Source organism: Perognathus longimembris, chromosome 13, assembly GCF_023159225.1.
Source record: "Perognathus longimembris pacificus isolate PPM17 chromosome 13, ASM2315922v1, whole genome shotgun sequence".
NCBI lineage: Eukaryota > Metazoa > Chordata > Mammalia > Rodentia > Heteromyidae > Perognathus > Perognathus longimembris.
The window spans coordinates 29,995,724-30,017,843 of NC_063173.1; the positions used below are offsets into that span (position 1 = coordinate 29,995,724).

At 36.3% G+C, this 22,120-nt stretch overlaps 1 protein-coding gene across 1 annotated transcript in view; it reads left to right on the forward strand.

Annotated features, from left to right (window-relative positions):
- Positions 1–540: 540 nt before the first annotated feature.
- Positions 541–22,120, forward strand: part of Luzp2 (leucine zipper protein 2) — a 344,929-nt gene continuing 323,349 nt past the window's right edge. The window contains exon 1 of the mRNA XM_048360954.1: positions 541–779. Coding sequence (XP_048216911.1) covers positions 718–779 — 62 coding nt within the window. The 5' untranslated portion in view covers positions 541–717. The remainder of the gene's footprint in view (positions 780–22,120) is intronic.

A 22,120-nucleotide genomic window follows, 5' to 3' on the forward strand; every position in this document is an offset into this window, starting at 1 on the left:
CTCTCTCTCTTTGTGGTCCGCATTTATCCCTTACAAAGCTTTGCAATGGCATCCCGCGCTCAGGGTCCAATTCTGAAACGCTGCCTGAGTGCTGCCCTGCGTCCATCCGCAGCAGGCAAGTCATTGAGCATTGCTAATTAGAACAATATTTTAAATACAGTCTCCCGAGAGACGCTCTTCCAAACACGGCCTCATCCGGAGAGAGACACCTGCCTAAGATGCTCGGAGTCTGATGTCTTACTCCTGCAGAGTCAACCGTTGGAGATCCGAGGATGCGATGCCTTCTGGCCCCCGCCCCTAAGCTCCCCATCCTTGGTAAGAGCTGAGTGGAAGGATCGGTTCCCTATGGCGGCTAAAGCAGAGTGACTGGAGCGCAACGCGGTGACCTGAGCTCGCGGAGCGACCTTTGTCCACCCCTCCCTCTGCGCAGCGCCTCCAGAGCGGGTGACAAGGCGCCCTCTGCGCCCCAGAGCCAGCGCTGAACAATCCCGGGGCAGGGCTCGCCTCACCGGTGACATCACTCTCCAAGATACTCCCAGCTCCTACTTAGTTCCTGCCTTCCTGAAGCCTCCATCCTTTTGTAGGTCTCCGTGGGTCCGTCGGTGGGTCAGTGTGGAAGACTCATCCCTTGCTGGTGACAGAACCGGGCACCGAGGAAGAACGGGACGCCTAGGAAGCCAAGGCAGCGAGGGAAGGAGGACCCCGGCAGGCGACAACATGAAATTCAGCCCAGCGCACTACTTGCTGCCTCTCCTGCCCGCGCTTGTCCTCAGCACCAGGTGAGTCCAGAAGCGTGAGTGACCCCAACCAAGGGGCGCAGCCAATGCGACGGGTGTCCTATTGCGGGGTCACTGAGGAGCAGCAGACAGAGCTGCTTGCATCTCCCGCTCAGCCCAAGTAAGGTGTTAGTGATAGGCATGTTTGGGCTTGGAGACCTTCTGGGAAAATAGGTCCCTTTTCTAGTTATCCCAGACCCTCGGAGAAAGTCTTAGTATTGTAACCAGGGGAGCCCCAAGAGCTTCCCACCAGGGGAAAAACAAGTCAATAAAAAAAAAAAAAATTCTGCTCCACACGAAGTAATAGGCTAAGATAAAGAAAGGAAGTGGGGAGAGAGAGAGGACGGGCACCCAGCACTGTCATTGTGTTGTTCTTTTTAATAGTAGGAGAGCTTGCCTCAGTGTGTCTGATTTTAATGTTCTGAAAAGCAGAGATGGCAGAGGAGGCTGGAAGACATTAAGACTTGTACAAAAGTTGCTGTCCTCCGGAATTACTCTGTTTTGACATTTTGGGATAGGCTTCATGACATTTGTTTTTTTGTAAACAAGTCTAATTAAAGAATGCTAGGGAGCGTGATTAAAAGTTTGAAGACATTCTAAGAGAGCCGAGGAGGAGACCCTCTTAAGTCAAGAACAATTAAGTACTGTACTTCACCACTGGCGAGAGATGAGACTTTAAACCCTAGCACAGAGAAGCTATTTTAGTGGAGATTTAAAATGCAGTGACTGAGAGTAGTTTTGTGGCTCTCTACTGTTGATCCAGTTGGTGTTAGGGTGGCTTTTTTTCTCTTCCACCAGCACAGCACAAGGGTGGCCTGTTTCATTGCCCGGGATGGAATCTTTATTCTGCCTGCTCCCAGTATTATACTGGCAGCAGCCGCTTCGCCTTGGCTACTGTGAAGTAAAATAAGCCACACAGGGTGAGGATTCTTTCAAATCTGTCTGAATAGAAACACTACCTGATTGTGCATTTGGGTAGAAAGGAAAAGAGGGGTAGAGAATTGTAACTAGTTCTGAAATGGAACGTTATCTGTTGGAAATCAAGAAAATACAATTATTGGTTCTATTTCTAATCTATACTCCTTTAAGGCCTGTGTAATATAACTTTCCTTTTTGTATAGAGACTATTTTATGTAGCCCAACAAATCTAGAATTTTAGTGTTTTTTTTTTCTGCCACACAAAGCCCAGAAAGATTACCTCAAACCAAAATCAAATTTTGAGTTTTACTTCATCTAAGGTGTGCTCTTTACTTCTGTTCATAAAATGCACATGCTTTTAAAGAAAACACTTTGTTTTTCAGTGATATCCTAACTTACTCAAAATGCAGAGTTTGTTTTAATCTTCATGATTAGCTCTAGCAGACTAAGGAAAAAATTTATTCCTGTGATTCCACAAGCACTTGTATGGTATTCTTTAATAATTACTTATTCAATTTGCTGCAAAAGGAAAACAAAATTCCAAAGTTTGTGTACTTAAATAGAAGTCTGTCAACCTATGGCTAAGATAGTAAATATTTAAGCAATGGAACCCCAGGCAACAGTCATTTTTAAAAGATTGAAATTCTCCAGAGTTCTGAATGTACACTTGTCTTCAAAAGATACTATAATTGAAAAGGCTGAGAAACTCTATGGTCTCTATCTTCCAAAGTTAGAATGTTAATTATGTAAGATGGGTACAAAAGGCTGTCAGCTTTCTCTTTTATGAGAGTGTTAATTTCTATGAAGATGAATGTCTTTAATAAAAACATCAACCCAATTTACTATGAAAATTGAAATATTAGTCTCTAGGTTTATTGAGATATAAAACTTCTGCTAAATTAATTGTATGTGAAAACTGAGACAGGTCTTTATATTTTAGAGATAGAACATGCTGGGTCTAAAAAGTGAAAGATTTATCATTACTAGGATTATGATTCTGTATAAATTTATTTTTACTGGACACCTAGATTACTTTGTGAGAGACAAGGTAGTCATCACTAAGCACAAACTTTAAAAATGAATATAGTTCTATCAAGATAGTGCTTTGCAAGAAGAGAATATGCTTTAAAGAACTCTAACAGAAGACTATATTCTTGGCAATATTTTACAGCTCCTACAAGCATATGTTTAATGTTCAGGTTAGAGCCCAAACTGAACAGCTTTGTGAGAACAGTTGCCTTAGGAAGGGTGAGACTCTTGTCCTGCTGATAAAAAATGTGTAGCTCGGTTATGGCCACCTGTGATAGGGTATTTTTCTAGCCAAAGATATCTGTAAACTTCGTTTTCTAATGAGTAGTCCCTTATGAGGACACACAACTCTTCTAATGAGTAAGACAACATTGAGGGCATTATAGAGGGTGATAATTACTTGCTTTTCCTAGAGCCTTTGGATGATACCACTTTTATTTTCCTGACAATCCTTTCTAAAAGATGAGGAAAGTAGAGTTGAGACCCATGATGCAGAAAAACATATTTGTCCCATTATCACTTTCTATACACGTAGCTCCTAAATATGTTATTTGCTTACTAATAGGTCTAAAGTTTCTCTGTATTAAAGCAGGCACAAGGTCACTGGAGAAAATGCTATTGTTTTATGGAGAAAGGTGGCCACTCTGTATTACGTTCTTGCTACAAAGATGTCATTGTCTTAATAATACTGCTTTCAAGTAGGAATTTATTAATTTTCCTGTTTCAGTGTGCTCCTCTCTCTCCTCACTTTTTCTGCAAAAACTTATTGAGTCAAAAGCATGAGCACACACACACACACACACACACACACACACACACACACACACACACACCCATAACTTGTCAGAGTAAATATATCATTACCTCCCACCATCAGTCATTTGATTTGTCCTGAAAGACAGCTCAGTGTTCATATTCAACAATAGTCAAGCATTTTCCACTATTTTCTAGTAAGCCCCATAGTGTCAAAAAGAACTTTTTAGTTTCTTGGTATTTTTTCTCTCTTGTTTAGAAAGTACATATACATTCAAAAATCAAGTTAATGGTTTGAATGATGCAGCTAATATAAAGACCTATTTAGCATGTGCACAAATAGATGTAGTAAAAGAAAGCAAACACACATGTTGATTGAATAGCTTCAGAACAGAATAACTGTGCTTTTTAAATAGTCTTATTCTGCACAAGTATTAAATTGCTATTCCAATCCACCCAGTAATTCAATTCAGAGAATAGTCTAGATTTTGAAAGGAATGATAGGGTGAAAGTTCCTTTAGAAGTTCTTGGTGAAAAGAGATTCATGGAGTGCTGGAGAAGGCTTGTGCTTTAGCTTGTGCTTTAGTTTGTGCTGTGATTAGACTCCTGATGCCTTTGGATTGCTAAATTTTAAATGACTTAATAGGGAGAAAGACATATTTGTGGAGGAGAGGTCTACTGACTTCTGATAGTTATCTCTCAAGCAAACACTTTGAGCAGATGGTAGGTTATAATCTTCCCAATAGGCTGCACCTGAGAAATCTCTCCTGGGTCCTTTGATTAGCAGTCATAACACATGTTTACTTTAGGATTTATTTTTAGATGATACTTTCAATTAATGATGCCCTAGGTTATCTGTTGTGAACATTTCCCTAACCTCTTGATCATACTGATATGTAGGATAAAGAAAATGGCAAGAAACAGCAAACATCAAGTCAGTATACACACAACATATTTTTAAAGAAATCTGGCCAATTTAAGAGAATTGAAAGAATTTGATGGAAAAAGAGTGTGACTTCAAGTTTACTAAAATATTTCCAGCAAGATGGATTTTTTTTCCTCTAAGTTCAACGAACAATCTGAAACACAGGACCTTTAGTTTAACAACATCATTTTCTTACTTTATTTATGATAAAAAATTGTACCATTCTGAGTGAATGACTAAGGTAAATACCTTAGAAAAGAAAAGATGATAAAGAAATTACATTGACTTCTAAATTTGCAATCCTGGACAGATGTGCCTATTTTCAATAGTTGTCTGTAAAATGACTTATTTGAGTATTAACTTTGTGACCTAAATTTCTCTAGGACTACTACTAATAAAGGCACCTAAGACAATACATATTGACTGTGCAATTGTCTGAAACCAAATTCCTGTAATTGAAAGCAAAAACTTAATCTTCCAACCAGCAAACCAAAATCATTGAAACCAATGAGGAGTGTGAATATTAGTTTTGTTGCATTGTACATAAACACCTATTTTTGAGTGATTTGTAGCATATTTGTTAAAATCACTTTGAAATGGGGTTAAATGATTTAACCTGGTTGAACAGATAGTGCCTAAAATTGTTTCCTTCTCTGGGAAATGTACATGTAGAAGCCATTTGAAAGCATACATTTATACATATATATGAACATATACATATATATGTACATATGTGTCAATAACATATTACAAATATATGTATATATTTGTGTATATACACAATCACAATTTATATATTTATGTATATGTACATACATGTGCATATATGTACATATGTATATGTATATACATATGGATTTATCAGTGATGCTTTCAGTCCTACATAATGAGTGTCTGTCAGATATTGTATGAGACATCAAGACAATAAAATAGAAAACTTCTTATTACATGGCCCCAAAAGTAGCACACAAATAATTGTACAAGACAAAGTTACATAGCTATAATAGTTTTATACAAAGTTCCACCTCTGATTCTAGAGCAAATAAATAAGGCCAACTGAGAATCATCAGAGATACCTTCTACTTTCCAAGTCAATGAATCAAATGAATTTTCCCATCAATTCCAAGACTGAGATAATCACCCATATTCATCACATAGGAAATAGTACTGCTAAGAGAAGCTAACTGCAAAATATGTGATGATTGAATGAATTAGTTTATGGAGAGTATTTAGCTGTCTTCTCCTTAGAAAACATTATTTACTCCAAAAGGGGTTAATCTGTGCAGCTATTACGACACTGCTATTACCAGTTTTATGTAACTGATTTTGACTAAGAGCAATAAAGAAAATCTCTAATGTAAATCAATTGAATGACACAGGAAACAAGCCCCTAAAAAAATAAGTCAGAGAAAAGTAGAAACAGGAGTTTCAGAGAGAATTCATTAGTAACTCAGTTGCTTCTTAATAGTGTTAGTTGCTATACTGTCTAGATGTTTTGATGAACAGCATGAAAATTAGAGACATTTAGTTTAATCACATAAACTGTGATTTTGCACAAAAGTGTATATTTAGCTACTTGTGTTCCTCTTTAAAATGTAATCGCATTTGCACTGTTTAACTCATAATATATAAGCAAAACTATGAGCACAAATGTTAGTGAATAAGTAAAAATAAGATGTTTTCTAGCTATATAGGTACAGTAGATTTAAATGTTTTTAGGGAGTTTGTTGCATGGGTTCATTGGTTTCCTTATCCATTAGCAATCTCTAAATGTATTCAGACCTTTAGAAATATTAAAGGAAGAATATATGATACCCAGAAAATATGACCCAGATGCCCCTCAGTAGATGAATGAATTGGGAAAATGTGGTACATATACACAATGGAATTTTATACCTCTATCAGAAAGAATGACATTGCCCCATTTATAAGGAAATGGAAGGACTTGGAAAAAGTTATACTAAGTGAAGTGAGCCAGACCCAAAGAAACATGGACTATATGGTCTCCCTTATAGGGAATAATTAGCACAAGTTTAGGCTAGTCACAGCAGAGGATCACAGGAGCCCAATAGCTATACCCTTATGAACACATAAGATAATGCTAAGTGAAATGAACTCCATGTTATGGAAACAATTGTTATATCACAGTTGTAAATACTTTCAACTTGCCATATGTAACTGTAGCCTCTATTATTGATGATTATTCCTGTATCACCTTCCTGTGGTTGTACCTACACTATCTTTGTATCTTATCTGAATATATTGGAAACCGGGTATACTGGTATTAGAACCAGGAAATTGGAAGGGAACACCAAAATCGAGAGACACAGGGTAAAAAAAGACAAACTACAAAAGCAATACTTACAAACAGTTTGGTGAAAATAGATTAAACAACTGAACAACTCATGGTGGGGAGGGGGAAGAGAAAGAGGGAGGGGGGGAATGATGGACGACGTAACAAACAGTACAAGAAATGTATCCAATGCCTAATGTATGAAACTGTAACCTCTCTGAAATTCAGTTTGATAATAAAAATATATATATAAAAAGAAAAAAATATAATCGTATTTGCACTGTTTAACTCATAATATATATTCAAAACTATGAGCACAAATATCAGTGAATAAGTAAAACTAAGATGTTTTCTAGCTATATAGGTACAGTGAATTTAAATGTTTTTAGGGAGTTTGTTGCTTGGGTTCATTGGGTTCCTTATCCATTAGCAATCTCTAAATGTATTCAAACCTTTAGAAATATTAAAGGAAGAAAATATGATATTGAAATTTTTCTGGCATAGAAAATAACAAGATTTCATTCATACAGAAAATGTTAAACTATACTCCTATGAAAGGGAACTCATACTAAGTTTTCAAATACTGTTATAAATGATCTAGTTTCAATTAGTTTGCATATTGTCACGAACATTTCAGTTTTGCCTTGAAAGCCAGCCTGTTACATGAAAAAAAAAAGTATCTTTTATTCACCATGGTTTCTGAGTGTGTGAATGCATTTTAGTGACCCTTTGAACAGGATGTAGATGGTCTTTAAGATGAAATAAAACTTACCGGCAGTGTTGAATGTACATCAAAGTAAAATAATATGCTTACTAACCCTGTAAGAACTTTGTTCATGAACATGGGGGCATAGAATATTAAAAGTAAATCATCCCAATTATTCACAATTTGAAGGTCAGTCAAGCCATCAGTGTTCTCTGAGAATGCCTTAGTAAACACTGGGAGACACCATTAGATCATAGGTGGTGATTGCTTTGCAATTATGTGTGATTTTTTTGCAATTGGCTTTTGGGTTTTTTAATTCTTTCAAGTGTACTTGAAGGCAATTTCTATTGAAAAACCTGCTATACAACATGGAGTGATCTAGGCCACAGCCCTACATTTCAGAAGTGAGAAAACTGAGGCCACAGAGCACTTGAGACTTAGGGCCACAGAGGAAAAGCAACGTGAAAACACAAGGCTCTTCATCTTTGATCCCATGGCTTTCTATGATCTCTCTTCCCTAGTACCTGTAATGTATCCAGTTGTAGATATAAAGTCTACATTTATTTTAAAACAAACTATCTGTCCACCTGTGCTCATAATAGAGCAGCAGGCTATGGATAAAGGTAAATAGAGCAATAAAGAGGCGGGGTCACATCTCACTCTGTTTTACTCTAAGAGTGGGCTGATCTAAAATATATTCTAGGACGTTTTTAATACCCAATGAAGGATCTTCTTATTATATCCAAATGGGACAGAATTTATTTCTCAACACATACCCTAACAAAGTTCCTGTTGACCTTACAGGTCTCCTGTAAACTGACATCGTTGTGCCATTTGGATGTTTCATTACAACCATTTCACCTGTATATAGCTTATATACAATATTATATATTCCTTATGTGTGGAATCAGTGGGAAACTGGTGTTGCTGTAGGCAGATAGTGACTATGTTCACAAACTGAGCTCTGCAAAATACTCATATCCAGCAACAATGTGAGATGACATTAATTTTGTTTGGCTCACAGTTTGATACACTTTCATCATTGTTTATACTTCTATGACATTTTGAGGGCCTAGTGGTATTTTATTCATCCTACCTTCATATACCCTAACATGATTGCCTTTGTATATGTTTTTTTAACCATGGTAACTAAATTTTTCCTCTAGCAAGTGGAAAACTGATCATGTCTGACAGTGAGAATGGTTAGGATGGAGAAAATGTATTGAAGTGATATTGTAATAATTACAGGTCACACAAAGCTGTATCCTGTGTTCCTTCACTAAAGGCTAAGATAGTTTTGCTAGTACTCTACATAGATCAACATTTAATGAATATTGTCTATCACTAATAAACAAGTAATTTAAATTATTAAAAATAGAAAATAGTAAGTTTCTTAAAGTATTTTTTTTTCTTTTTGGCCAGTCCTGGGACTTGGACTCAGGGCCTGAGCACTGTCCCTGGCTTCTTTTTGCTCAAGGCTAGTGCTCTACCACTTGAGCCACAGCTCCACCTCTGGCATTTTCTATATATTTTGTGCTGAGGAATTGAACCCAGGGATTCATGTATATGAGGCAAGCACTCTTGCCACTAGGCCACATTCCCAGCTCCCTTAAAGTAATTTTAAATGCATTTCATGTTTGGTGGAATGGTACAAAATGGTAGAACAGCTTAAGAGTAAGCAAAAAGCTCTGAACTCAAATTCCAGTACTGCCAAAAATATAATCTAGAGTAGTACAGCCAAAAATTTAAACTTATGGTTTAATTCATTTTGCTATTCTCTGTAGCAGAAATGAGTATTGAATACATTCTCTGAAGACATAAATCCTTACAAATATGTGTGGCTGGAAGCATTTTGGGGAGTACATAAGGAGAAAAATGTGATATTGCAAATACTAAACTCATTGATGATAAGCAAGTAAAGCTTGTAGCCATTTACTCCATCATCTTCTTTATCTTTTTATCTCTTTTATATAAAAACAATGGGACTGAAAAGGTGTAGTGACTTGGTACACTTTCATGTAGTCACTACAGATGTACCAAGATAGTAATTAATAAGGTTTAATGCAAATATCTTTTATATCTCCTGTTGAGGGCATAACAATTTATGGCTTCCTTCTATCAATAAGTTTATGACAATTTCTCATGTTCTGCCTTTCAGACTTTGATTCAGAGTTACAGGTTAATAGTGTGGAGAAGAGAGGAAGATATCAATGGAGGTTACGTGAGATGTTTACCCTTCTACATGTAGTTAAATTCTAAAATTATGAAACCAAGCTAAAACTTAGAATTGCATGACCTTATAACTATTAATTATCACATATTAATGATTGGTGAAAAAAAGTGATAAAAGCATTTCTTCCCTAAATTTGTCAAGAGGATTAATAGGATAAAATAATATAAAAAACAATGTCCAGCTCAGATAATGAATAGATAGCCTTATTATTTGAGCAAAAATATTATATATGTTTTACCTACTAAAGTGATTTCACAGTGATCCTTAATGCCTCCCACCTCACTCTTGCATAGGTCAACAAGTGAAATTTGTTGGATATTATATTTTGAGCTCATGTTTACTTTCTCTTATTAAATTGGGATCAAATAGAGAAAATGGAACCAGAATTTTCCCTTCAATCTTGTGGCCCTAATTGGAGGTCAGTTTTCAACCATTCAAACCTATCCTACTTCAGAACACTAATTTAAATGTTGTAATATCCTCAAGAAATTTGAAAAAGGGAAATAATGTTACTTAGTACACTTTGGGTCTGAAACTCCATATTGTGTTGGAAAAGTGGTCTAAAAATTAAAAATATAGTTATCAAAATTTTATTCTTATAATGTCTCAGTAATGCTCCTATAGAGGCACACAGTTTGACTTTACTCAAAAATGTCAAAATGAAAGGTCACATCTTAAAATAGAATGGCTTAAGGACTGACTAATCATTGAACTGCCTGAATTTTTTGTATTAAGCAGTTTCAAAATGGGGTGAGCTTGGTCATGAATTCTACTAAGTGGCTCAGGAAAGTGGCTGGAGTGGCAGAGGGAAAGGAGGAACCTTGCACTGTGGAGATCTTTGACTACTGTGCATGAAAAGAGATGTTTGGTGGGGTGAAGTTCCTCAAGCAGTATCCTTTCTTTCCTCCTCCCCACAATCACCCCTTTTCCTCATGCTTGACTTCATTCATTGCCTATCATTGCAGTTAACTAAGTCTTTAAGATTAGGCAAGAAAGAGGATGGGAAATGCCTGCATTCTTAAAGACTTAAGAAAATGCGTGAAAAATTAAAGTGACATTTTTGGCAAAAGCAGGAAGGGTTGAAGAAGCTCTGTGTTATTGAGAACATGTAGTGTTTCCCTTCAGATGCCACACAGAGAAATGTGAGCTTATTCAACAACAAAGTTCACACAAAACAGGGAAGGAATTTCCCATTTTATTTAAAGCTTTAGGAAGATATTGGAATATATCTAATCCTCCCTGTGATTTCTGTACATGTCTTTATTTCAGTTGGTGATGTGAACTTACAGATTCAGTGCACACTTTTGTGGATTAAGCAGGTATCTGTAAATGTGATAACTGCATTCCTTCTGTCACTAAATTCTTGTGCCTTAACAGCACACTATTTTAAGACCTGTTTTATCACCAAGGAGACCTGAGTTTCAAACATATTAAATGGCTAAGAAATTGGCCCCAGCTAGAAAGTGATCAATAATCTTGGGCTACTTAGATGGGGCACAGTGCCTTTCTTAACTATTTAAGTTTCCTCTTTAGGAAACTTTTTGTTTTGCTACCATTAAAGACAATTTAGAAAAGTAACAATGAAAATGATCACGACTCAATTTAAGACCACATTTCTAAGAATAGCTTCATGAATGAAAATTGAGTGCTGCTTATAAAATCAGGTCTCTGTGCAAAAGCACTCTGAAATATATAGTGTACATAAATATGAATGCTGAAACTAAAACATGTTGGCAAAAATTTACATGGTTGCATGGTATGAGATCTACAATATTAAAAAAAACTATTATTAAATCAGCCATAAAAACCCAAACTTTTGTTTGATGACTTGCCAAATTGGAGCTATTACTATAAATGCAATTTTTCTATGCAATTTTATTCTACCTCTAGAAAAAAATTGAAATATCCTAAGACAGGTGTTAAAATCTCTCATTGTTTTGGAATGAGAATATCCTGGTTCTTCCTAAAGGATTCTTGTTCCTGAGCTAGTCTGGACTAGTCTGGTCAGTTTCTCTGAGGAAAAGGCAAAGAATTTTTCTCTTAATGAGCAATGTGGTGCTTCCTATAGATATATGAAAACTACTGACTCAGAATTTGAAAAGTACAGTGTTTGAAACAAGCTGGCCTCCTGGCAATGACTCATTAGCTGAATCACTTCTGAAGTCAAGTCGAGGGGATTGGGCCATGTGTTGGCAAAATTCTCATCTAGTTTCACATGCTGAAAATGCAGTTCATAGGCGAGTATCTGGCATTGTACCAGTCTGCTTTTTAGTGGAGTTATGGGAAAGTTGTTTTCTGTATCAAGTACTTTTCTGCAATGGGCAAGGGAAAGGTTCAAATAAATCAAGTGTATTCAAATGATCTTAAATGAAGTTATCAATAGCACATTCTGGTTATACAATGTATGTTAGGGAGGTGAAATCCTTTAGGTGCACTGGAAAAAAATGGAATCTAAACTCCACCCACTCCAGCTCTTAGCACTCCAGTTTAATAAAAGGAAATAAAGGCCAATACCTGGATACAGTGCCAGAGAAAGGAAAGTATGTTTCTACTTGAAGTAACAAAACCAGACTTTGTAGATCAAGTGGGTATATTATTTACCTCCGTAAAGGCAAAAGTTTTGATCGCCAATTTCTCATTAATACCCACTGGTTTTTGCATGATGTAGGAAATACTATTTTATGGAACATTTTTCCAAACTAAATAAGGCAAGTCTGGTCTCCATAATCTTCTATTGCTCTTCCACTCTACTGTACCACTTATTTCTCATGGAGGACAAAATAATCAAGAGATAAAATTATAGTACGTATTAGAATTATATTACTTAACTTCAACCATTTTAATCTGCAACAATAAGCTAGTGAAATTGTTGCTGATATTGCCATCAGTGCTAGATGACAAATTATACTCTACAGGGCTGAGATCACTTGCTCAAAGTCATGTCATACTACTGCCAGAGTAAATTCGACCCGCTATGGGACTGGCTCCCACACTTCCAATGTACTACAGCATCTCCTAGTGAGCAAAGCAAAGCACTACACTGATTTAAATTTGTGTTGGCCTTGCTTTGGTTTTCTGGTTTTATGCGTACATTATTTTTACAAATAAATAGTAGCTGAAAAAATCTATAGGTTTGGATTTAAGGAAGATAAGTTGTAACTTTCTTTTAGATATTTTCATAGATATCGGATAACAGTTCCCTTAAATTTTGACTTTTTCTTAAATCATCAACAAAATATTGACCTTGTTTTATTGTGAAAAAAAAAGATTAATAATACACTGTCTTCATGGTGAATTGTCTTTGTGTGGGGATTATTTTGCCAAAAGCTTCAATGGACAGTGTTTTACTGCCTGGTTCCAGATGTCTTCCTAATATTAGACATGAGACCCAGGAACACTGTGCAGAAATCAGGCTGACCTTTGTTCAAACTGCAGCTCAGCACCTTCTGCCATTGTGATTCTGCAAAGCTGTTTCAATGGCTAAGCATCAAATTTTAATTTCAAAAATAATTTATAGCAGTAGCTGAAAGAGATTGTGTATATCCTTTCTCTGCATTATGGTTGTACTATGAATTTCTCTGGGGTTACTTGGTTTAATGTTTTTCAGTATCTCATAAATTCCTAACTTTATAGATGAAGATGTTAAAAATGAGAGAAGTTAATAACTTTAAGGTCACGGAATTCATATAGGATGGAGCTGGAATTTGAACCCATGATTTAATAGGCATAAGCCTTAAGGTTGGAATCCTGACACTAAAATTTGTGATGTCAAGATTTCAGGAGGTAGCCATGTGGAGGGAAAAAGGAGCAAGAGGGAGGAGGAGGGAGGAGGGAGTGGTCTGTGTCATACACTCTCAGGAGTGTGTAAACTGAGTTAAGGTGTCATGCAGATAGCTTATGGACCTGTTTGTGTGTTGGACCTTGGGCCACTTCTTGTGTAAGTATTGTCAAATTTTGTTTTGCAGATATGAAAAGCATCTCACCACCTTAAATCATATGTTTGGAGAGCCTGCAAATTTAATAATAAATGGCAATCATAGAAGCCAGATTTCCCTTAGGAAATCTGTATAACTGGAACTTCCCTTCGGTTGTTAGTCAGAAGATGTCACTATTAAGAACAATACAGTCATGTTGTTCACCAGATTTAATCCACTTACACATCACTGTGAAAATGGACCTAGTAGAAGCTTGACTTCACATACTTTAGAGTATTTGTGTATATGTTCGTGTATACACACATATATGTATAGGTATATGTATGCATATACATGCAATACATACCATATGCATATATAATGATAATTATACATTAAAGATAATAAGGATTACATGTAGTTGTCCAGTTTTCTGAAATCTTATTCTTCAAAACAGTCTTTTTAAGAGGCATTCTATTTTTTTCAGCTTAGTTTTAATTATTGCTAAGGTATTTTTTGTCTGCTTCCTCTTTCAAGGAAATTAGGGGTAGAAATTTAGTATTGTACCCATGTTCCCAAATACTATTTTGCTCAGTTGATACTAAAGCCACCAGCACAACTATGTTCATCGCAGCCCAATTTGTCATTGCTAAAATATGGAACCGACCCTGATGCCCTTCAGTAGATGAATGGACCAAGGAAATGTGGTACATATACACAATATAATTCTATGCCACTATCAGAAAGAATGGCACTGCCTCATTCACAAGGAAATGGAAGGACTTGGAAAAAAACATACTAATTGAAGTGAGCCAGACCCAAAGAAACATGGACTATATGGTTTCCCTCATAGGGAAAAATTAGTGAATGTCAAGGATAGTCCTGGCAGGATATCACAATAGCTCAATAGCTATGCCCGTATGAACACATAAGATGATGCTAAGTGAAATGATCTCCAAGTTATGGAAACAAGTGGTATATCATTGTTGTAGTCATTTTAAACGTTCCATGTGAAACCATACCCTTTAAATTTATTTTTCTTAATTTTCTCTCATATTCCCTTCCTGTGGTTTTACTCTTACTATCATTGTAACTGATCTTAATACCCTGGATTCTGCATATACATATATTGGAACTAAGGAAGGGAACAGAATACCAAAATCAAAAGACAAAGGATAAAGACACAAACCATTGCAACAGCAATACTTACAAAACCATTTGGTGTAAACCAACTGCACAACTCATGGGTGGAAGAGGGAAATGGGGAGAGGGGTAGCAGGGGAAAAATGAGGGAAGATGTAACAAGTTGGATAAGAAATATACTCACCTTACATATGAAACTGTAACTGCTCTGTACTTCACTTTGACAATAAAAAAATAACTTTGCCCATTTGTTTTGCCTGTCATGGGGCCTGAATTCTAGCCTGCACACTGTCCCTGGCTTCTTTTTGCTAAAGTCTAGCACTCTATCACTTGGGCCACAGTACTACTCCTGGCTTTTTCTATATTTATGTATGTGTTGCTGAGGAACCAAACCCAAGGCTTCTCGAATACAAGGCAGTAACTCTATCACTAGGTCATATTCCCAGCCAGATATTTTTTAAAAATTTATTTACAAACTCTTTTTTTTATTTTAGTTTTATTGGTGGTACTTAGATATGAACTCAAGAGTTTGTGCTTGCTAGGCGGGACCTGTACTGCTTGAGCTACATCCCCAACCCCTACTTTGCCTGTGTTAAGACTCATGAATCATTTGTCATATTTCAAATAGAAGAATCTATATGGAAAAGACAGCATACAGTCATAATGTGGTTATATCTCTACTAGTAATCATTGTTATAGGTTGTCCATCATATTTTTTATAAGCAAAATAGCATTGCTTTTGTGTAGCATTCTTTCTGTAGCATAAAGTACACTATTTGTTCTGGGTCAATGATGATATTTTAGTGAATTTTCAGATATGGAGAAATATGTAGTTAGTAAAGACATTTTAAATTGTGTTGATTTTTAAGTGCTTTGGACGCAATTAGAGAGGAAATAATGTTATTTTGCACACGCTAAGGATTTATACGCACCAGATGCTGATGTTGCTTTTCTGCCCTCATACTCTACAGTAAGTTAAAGGGCCAGAGTTTGAGTCCTTGATTCTTATTCTAAAGCCTAAATTGTACCATGGGGAAATCAGTCAGTGACTTCTATTTGCACTACACAAACGCTAAAATCTGGACAGAAATAAGTGAATTATCCTCTGAAATAGGTGAATTGGTCTTTTCAAGGAAACATCAGGTTTTGTTTCTCTGTGACCTTTCAGAGACAGAATGTAAACACTGTTTATCCAAAGAAGAGATGAAAAGGTGATAGGCCCGGAGAAGTACAGACGGGTATAACAGAATGCTAAGTGGAGGAAGTGAGAAGGGAGTTTGTCTGGTGTTCCTATGTCTGCAACTAGGGTGCATTCTACAGTTTTGTCAGGGCTCCCTGGCTGGGTTCATGAGAACCTGTTTATCTGGCAGGGGAATAGCAGACCTTTGGAAGACAGGATATTTAAAGATGAATGATGACCATGGTACCTGACACCCATGGCTCATGGATCCTGAGCCAGATCTGCATTCATGGCAGAGAAAACCTCTACTAAATGCTAGGTAATTGCATCTTTCCTTTTTCGTTATCATGCAAATGAAACTAGCAGAAGCAACAGTTAAAAGAGGGAACAAAGAAGGAGAGAAAGGCACTCAGTTACACATACACACACACACACACACACACACACACACACACACACACACACACACACACACACACCAGAAACAAGACAGATGCAGAGAGAATAGTGGCTTCCCCGAATCCTTATCTATGGCAAAGTCAATAGTGTAGCAGATCAGAAAGAATGGTGTATTACTCTGTTCTTCAGTACTATAATGTAACATCTGCAGATAAGTGACTTCACGAAAAAAACAACAATTTACTTAACTCATAGTTTTTAGAACTGAAAATAAATGATTTGGCAGCTACACTGGTTCGGCCTCTTGTGAGGTCTCACTGTGTCATTCAGATTTACTGGACTTTGGGCTGAGGGTCTTCCTTGTCTGTCCTAGAAAATATGTTTGGATATTATGTCCTCTCAGCAAGAATACCTCCCTCCCTTTTGAGCACTGTGTTCCTCTCCATAACCTGTTGCAAGGAAAACAAAATTCTAAGTAGATGTAAAAATTCCAATGGATACTCTAGATGTATTTCCCAGAATCCATCACAAGAAATCTAGGAAACAACAAATAACTGAACTGTCAGCATCCATCAATTGCAAGCACTGCGAGCTCAAGTGAGCAAAAATGCTTTAACCACAATGATTGTTCATCATAGCTTTGATCTCGCTAACAACAGTACACAGACTCTCCTATTTGGAAACCTTCATAGGCATCATAAGAAAATAGCTACTGTAGAGTTTCAGGGAATTCTCTCAGTGCTTGGTTATAAACATTTGGCTTTCCTTGAATTTGACTGCTCTCACAGAATTCTGCTCCTATGAGGTCTTAGTTCTAAGCATATTGCCTTCTCCATTGTCAGCAGAAAGAAATCTTTTCAGTTTTAATATTTCAATGCTATATATGAGAATACATTATGATATAAAATCATGTTCATGATATTTTTGTATGTGGTGTGATAGCTCCCATGTGTAACTCCACTGAAGAAGGTGGAAAAGATATGGTAGGGTATGGCTCAAGGCTCTCCTAGACAAAATGTTAGCAGATGCCTTCTCAAAAAATGAACGAAGAATAGTAATGTCTATAAATAATCTCAGCTATGTTGTTAGCCATCCCAGCTATACAGGAGAATTATTTTGGGGGGTTGGCTTTAGACAAAATACAAGAGATTTCCTGAAATAAATTGTTAAAAGTGAGTTTGGTCTCAGATTAGTTGGAGAGCTCACTCAACATACCAAGTACTCAGTAAACATGAAGGCTTGAGTCCAAACCCCCAGTAATACAAAATAATTTTCCTCACACACTCAATGTACATTTAGTTGTTTATATGTGAAGATGACACCCAGTTTTCATGAAATCATGAAATTCACAATCAACACATTGTTCCTTAGGCCAGTTCGTGATCATAGCATACAATTTCTCTTAATATGACAGCATTACTTTGTCCTATGCTGTGGTTCAGTAGTGTGACCCAGCTTTTCAGCTCCCTTGAGATGTTGAAAAAGAATAAAGAACTTAATATAGGTCAGAAAAAATCCTGGAAATAATGTAAATTGCTGAGGATCCCAATTGCCTATTACATAAATATTTCATGGAATAAGAAACAGACCAATAAATACTTTAGAGAGAAGTGAGAATTATTCATCTCTGGGAACAGGAATGAGAGAACACTGGAAGTTATCACAGAAATAATTGACTAATTTTTATGGGTGTCCCAATCATGAATGTTCAGTACAAATTTTTTTCTTGGAAAATAAGCTATTATAAGAGGTTAACAATGTGTTAAGGCATCAAGCAAATGGAAATAATAATAATAATAATAATGATGATGATGACAGAGAAAGTGGCTTAGCAGTAGAGTGCTTGCCTAGCATGCATGAAGCCATGGGTTTGATTCCTCACACCACATAAAGAGAAAAAGCCAGAAGTGGTGCTGTGACTTAAGTGGTAGAGTGTTTACCTTGAGCAAAAAGAGCCAGGGATAGTGCTCAGGCCCTGAGTTCAAGCCCCAGGACTGGCATAACAATAATAATAATAACAATAAATAATTTACTAGTAGTCAATAACTTGCCCCTGGCTGGTACAGCAGACACTTGCCCCAGAGTCAGTTCCAGAGAGGTTTACCTCTGCCCTAAAGATACAACTGTAGAGCTCCCCAAGACCTGAGTAAAGCTACTGCCATGCTCAGCTTCTTTGTCCAGTTATATATTCTTCCCAGCTTCTTATGAAGGTGAGGCAGCCACTTATCCCAGGGAAATGCAATTTCTAAAGCTAACTTTTATCTAGAAAAGATTACTTAAGCCAGAGATGAATATATCTGGTTTTGAATCCCAGTCTTTAAAGTCTTTATGTGATCTTGAATAGGCTACTAAAAATGCATGCATGAAACCTGTTTGAAAAAGCCAATATCCTCAGAAATAATTACTGAATGTGAGGAATCATTGATCTATATAATTTTCATTCAACTTCATATATACATTTTCTTGGACATCTGAACAATTTCAAAAAACCTGAACCAGGGCTGGGGATATAGCCTAGCGGCAAGAGTTCCTGCCTCGGATACACGAGGCCCTAGGTTCGATTCCCCAGCACCACATATACAGAAAACGGCCAGAAGCGGCGCTGTGGCTCAAGTGGCAGAGTGCTAGCCTTGAGCGGGAAGAAGCCAGGGACAGTGCTCAGGCCCTGAGTCCAAGGCCCAGGACTGGCAAAAAAAAAATAAAATAAAATAAAAAAAACCTGAACCATTTCAATTCAGGTACTACTTAAATGACTGATTTATTTTTGAGACAGAATCCACATTTTTCTTAATTCATTTTAGTGTGTTATCAGATGAATTATTACTAATACATGAGAATCCACTATACTGACAAATGGCTATGTTATTATCCAAGGTTATTTTCATGTTTTATCTAAAAATTATGCATGTAATATACAGGAATAAGATTTTATTCTATAGATATTCTTCATCTTTCATTGAGAAAATAATTTCCATTCTGTAAAATGTTTCATTTGATTTTTACAATGATGAAATGTTCCAGAATTTACTTTCTTTCCCCCTCTTTCTTTTTCTTTCTTTCCTTTCTTTCCCTCTCTTTCCTTCCTCCCTTCCTTCCTTCCTTCTTTTTTCTTTTTGTCTTTCCTTCCTTTCTTTCTCTCACTCTTTCTTCCTTTCTCTCTTCCTTTCTCTTTCCTTTATGCTTTCTTTTCTTCATACTGTTCCTTTTCTCTTTTCTTTTCTTTCTTTCTTTCCCTTATTCTTTATCTTATTTTTTTCTCCCTTTCCCTTCCTCCTTCCCTTCCTCCCTCTCTCTTTCTCTTCCTCACTTCCTCCCTCCCTTCCTTCCCAGTATTGTGTTTGAACAGCTCTTGTGCTTGCTCAGCAAGTACTGCAAATATTGAGTCCTACCTCTAATTATTTCTACATTTCTGGCTTAAGACCACATCCTCCAGATATCTGCATAATGATTCGTTAGATTTGCAGCCCATGAGCCACTGGTACTGGACCCTGGATAAGTCTTAATATATAAGACTTGATAAAAATATATAGTATTTATGGTTTAGATATTGCTTTTGTTAATTAGTATGTTAGGTAATTGAAATCCATTAGGTAGTTAGTAGTTAGACCAGAATTTATATTCTGTTCATTTTGATCCAAAATTTAGGTTATTTCTCACTTTAGCCATAACTATGTTGAAGAAAATGCTGATATTCCTGTATCATCCTGTCTTAGTTTAAATTTAGAGATTAGGTGACCACAAAATAATTAGAAATCTGAATATACACTTTTATTAATGAGAAATTCTCTTCCTTTTGAAAGAAATTTAAGAAAAGTATGAAAGACATATTTATTGAGATTCCTTTCTTTTGCTGGGTCTTTAACTCCCTTGCCCATAGAATGATACTCTTCTACCCCAGTATTTTATTCATTAATTGCTAAGTAAACATTGTAGACTTTTCTACCTGAGATTTTTTTTATATGATCCTTCCAACCTTCTCCCCTACTCCCCACCCAAGTATCAATAATTAGACACATTAGATATCACCAGTACTGGATCCTTATGCTAACTTTGAGAACAGTAATATTAAAACAACGATTGAAATGGTATTATTTTTATTCAGATTATATTTACAACTCCCTTCTTGCAAATGATAATCAACCTGCCTTGTAATGACAAAAATAAGTTTCTGGTACCTTATGATATTACTATTACCTATTTTACTGCACTATTCATGTTTCTTAAACCTAATCTTTCCAAGAGTTCAACTCTGATACCAGTGCAATTTACGATAGTGTGTGTTTAATTTTATATATCTTTCTTTTCCCCCAAAATGTAGGAGTAACACACTAATAAGGAAATGTCGACAGAGTGATAAAAACAAAATGTGTAATTCCTTGTGCACTGAGGAAAGTTTATATCAACTGTTATTCATCAATTTATTGAAATTTATATTTATAAGTATTTTTGTAAAAGTATAAAAATTATATATTTTGTACTATATGGGCTTCTCAACAGAAATTCAGAAATCATACTTGGCAGAAGGAACTTCAAAATGTTGTTCAATTCAATCATAGACATACATATTTGTATGAATCACTCTGATTCTCCTTTCCCTTCCTGTAGATAACAATTTAATTCCCCAGCATTTCTTTATGCTAGTAGGTTTTGGAGTCAATAGTAGCATTTTTAGAGGGCGATTCGGGTAATTCTGCTGGTACTCATCCACAGTGCATCATGACAGCTGTCATTCCATAAGATTTCCCCTGTTAGCCATTCTTCACCAACCTTGACAATCCTCTGAAGCAACTCCTCTAAAGTTTCTTACCTATTAGGTACTTTATTGTTAGGATAATTTACATTCACAGAATTCTGTGTTTTTGGAAGTTAGGTAATGCATTAGGAATGCAAATGAAGAGAAGAATCAGATACTAAAATGAAAGCATTTACGGTAGGACTTGGCTCCACTACTTACTCTAGGTATTGTGTGAATTGGCAGAGGAGGACTATAGTCAATCCTAGCCAAGTATTGCCTTGTTTTCATTTTTATCTTGAGGCTTGAATTCTGCGATTCACCACTTGAAATCTCTACTAATTCATCTGTGCTCCTAGTCTCCTACCTTTTTCTTCTATTTTAGCATACATTGAGGACAGGTAGATGCATTATTCATTTTTATTATCTCTTTTTATTATCTCTTCTAGATACAAGTTTATATACAGACTCCAAAATAGTGTTTTCCCAGCTACCTGGGCCTCTCTTACACCAGTCAGGTTGCCTAGCAAGTAAAAATCACATATGCTGATAATGACTGTGAAGTTAAAATTTCCTAGTTAGCTACTGAAAATAAAGTTCTTTTTTTTAGATTAATTTGTCAAATTGATGTACAGAGAGGTTACAGTTTCATATGTTAGGCATTGGATACATTTCTTGTATATACTGGTATTAGAACTAGGAAAGTGAAAGGGAATACCAAAATCGAGAGACACATTATCAAGAGACAAACGACTACAAAAACAATACTTGCAAAACTGTTTGGTGTAAACCAAGTGAACAACTCATGGGGGGAGAGGGAAAGGGGGAGGGGGAGGGGGAGGGGGGAGGAGGTAACAAAGAGTACAAGATAAAGTTCTTGTCAGATTGGAAGTTTTGTGAATCCCAGGCACAAATGTATGCTCTTCTTCCTCTAAGACATGACTCCCTCTCTGACATGACAACAACAGTCTCAAGCCTTGGTTGCAAATGTGACAGAAAAAATCCTAAGGAATGTATTGAGATAAGAATTTACAGAAAATTTACACTAAGTATTCCACATGAGTCTCTAGAGGATTTATAATATGACCCGTAGCAAGATACATTAAGAATCTTGAATTT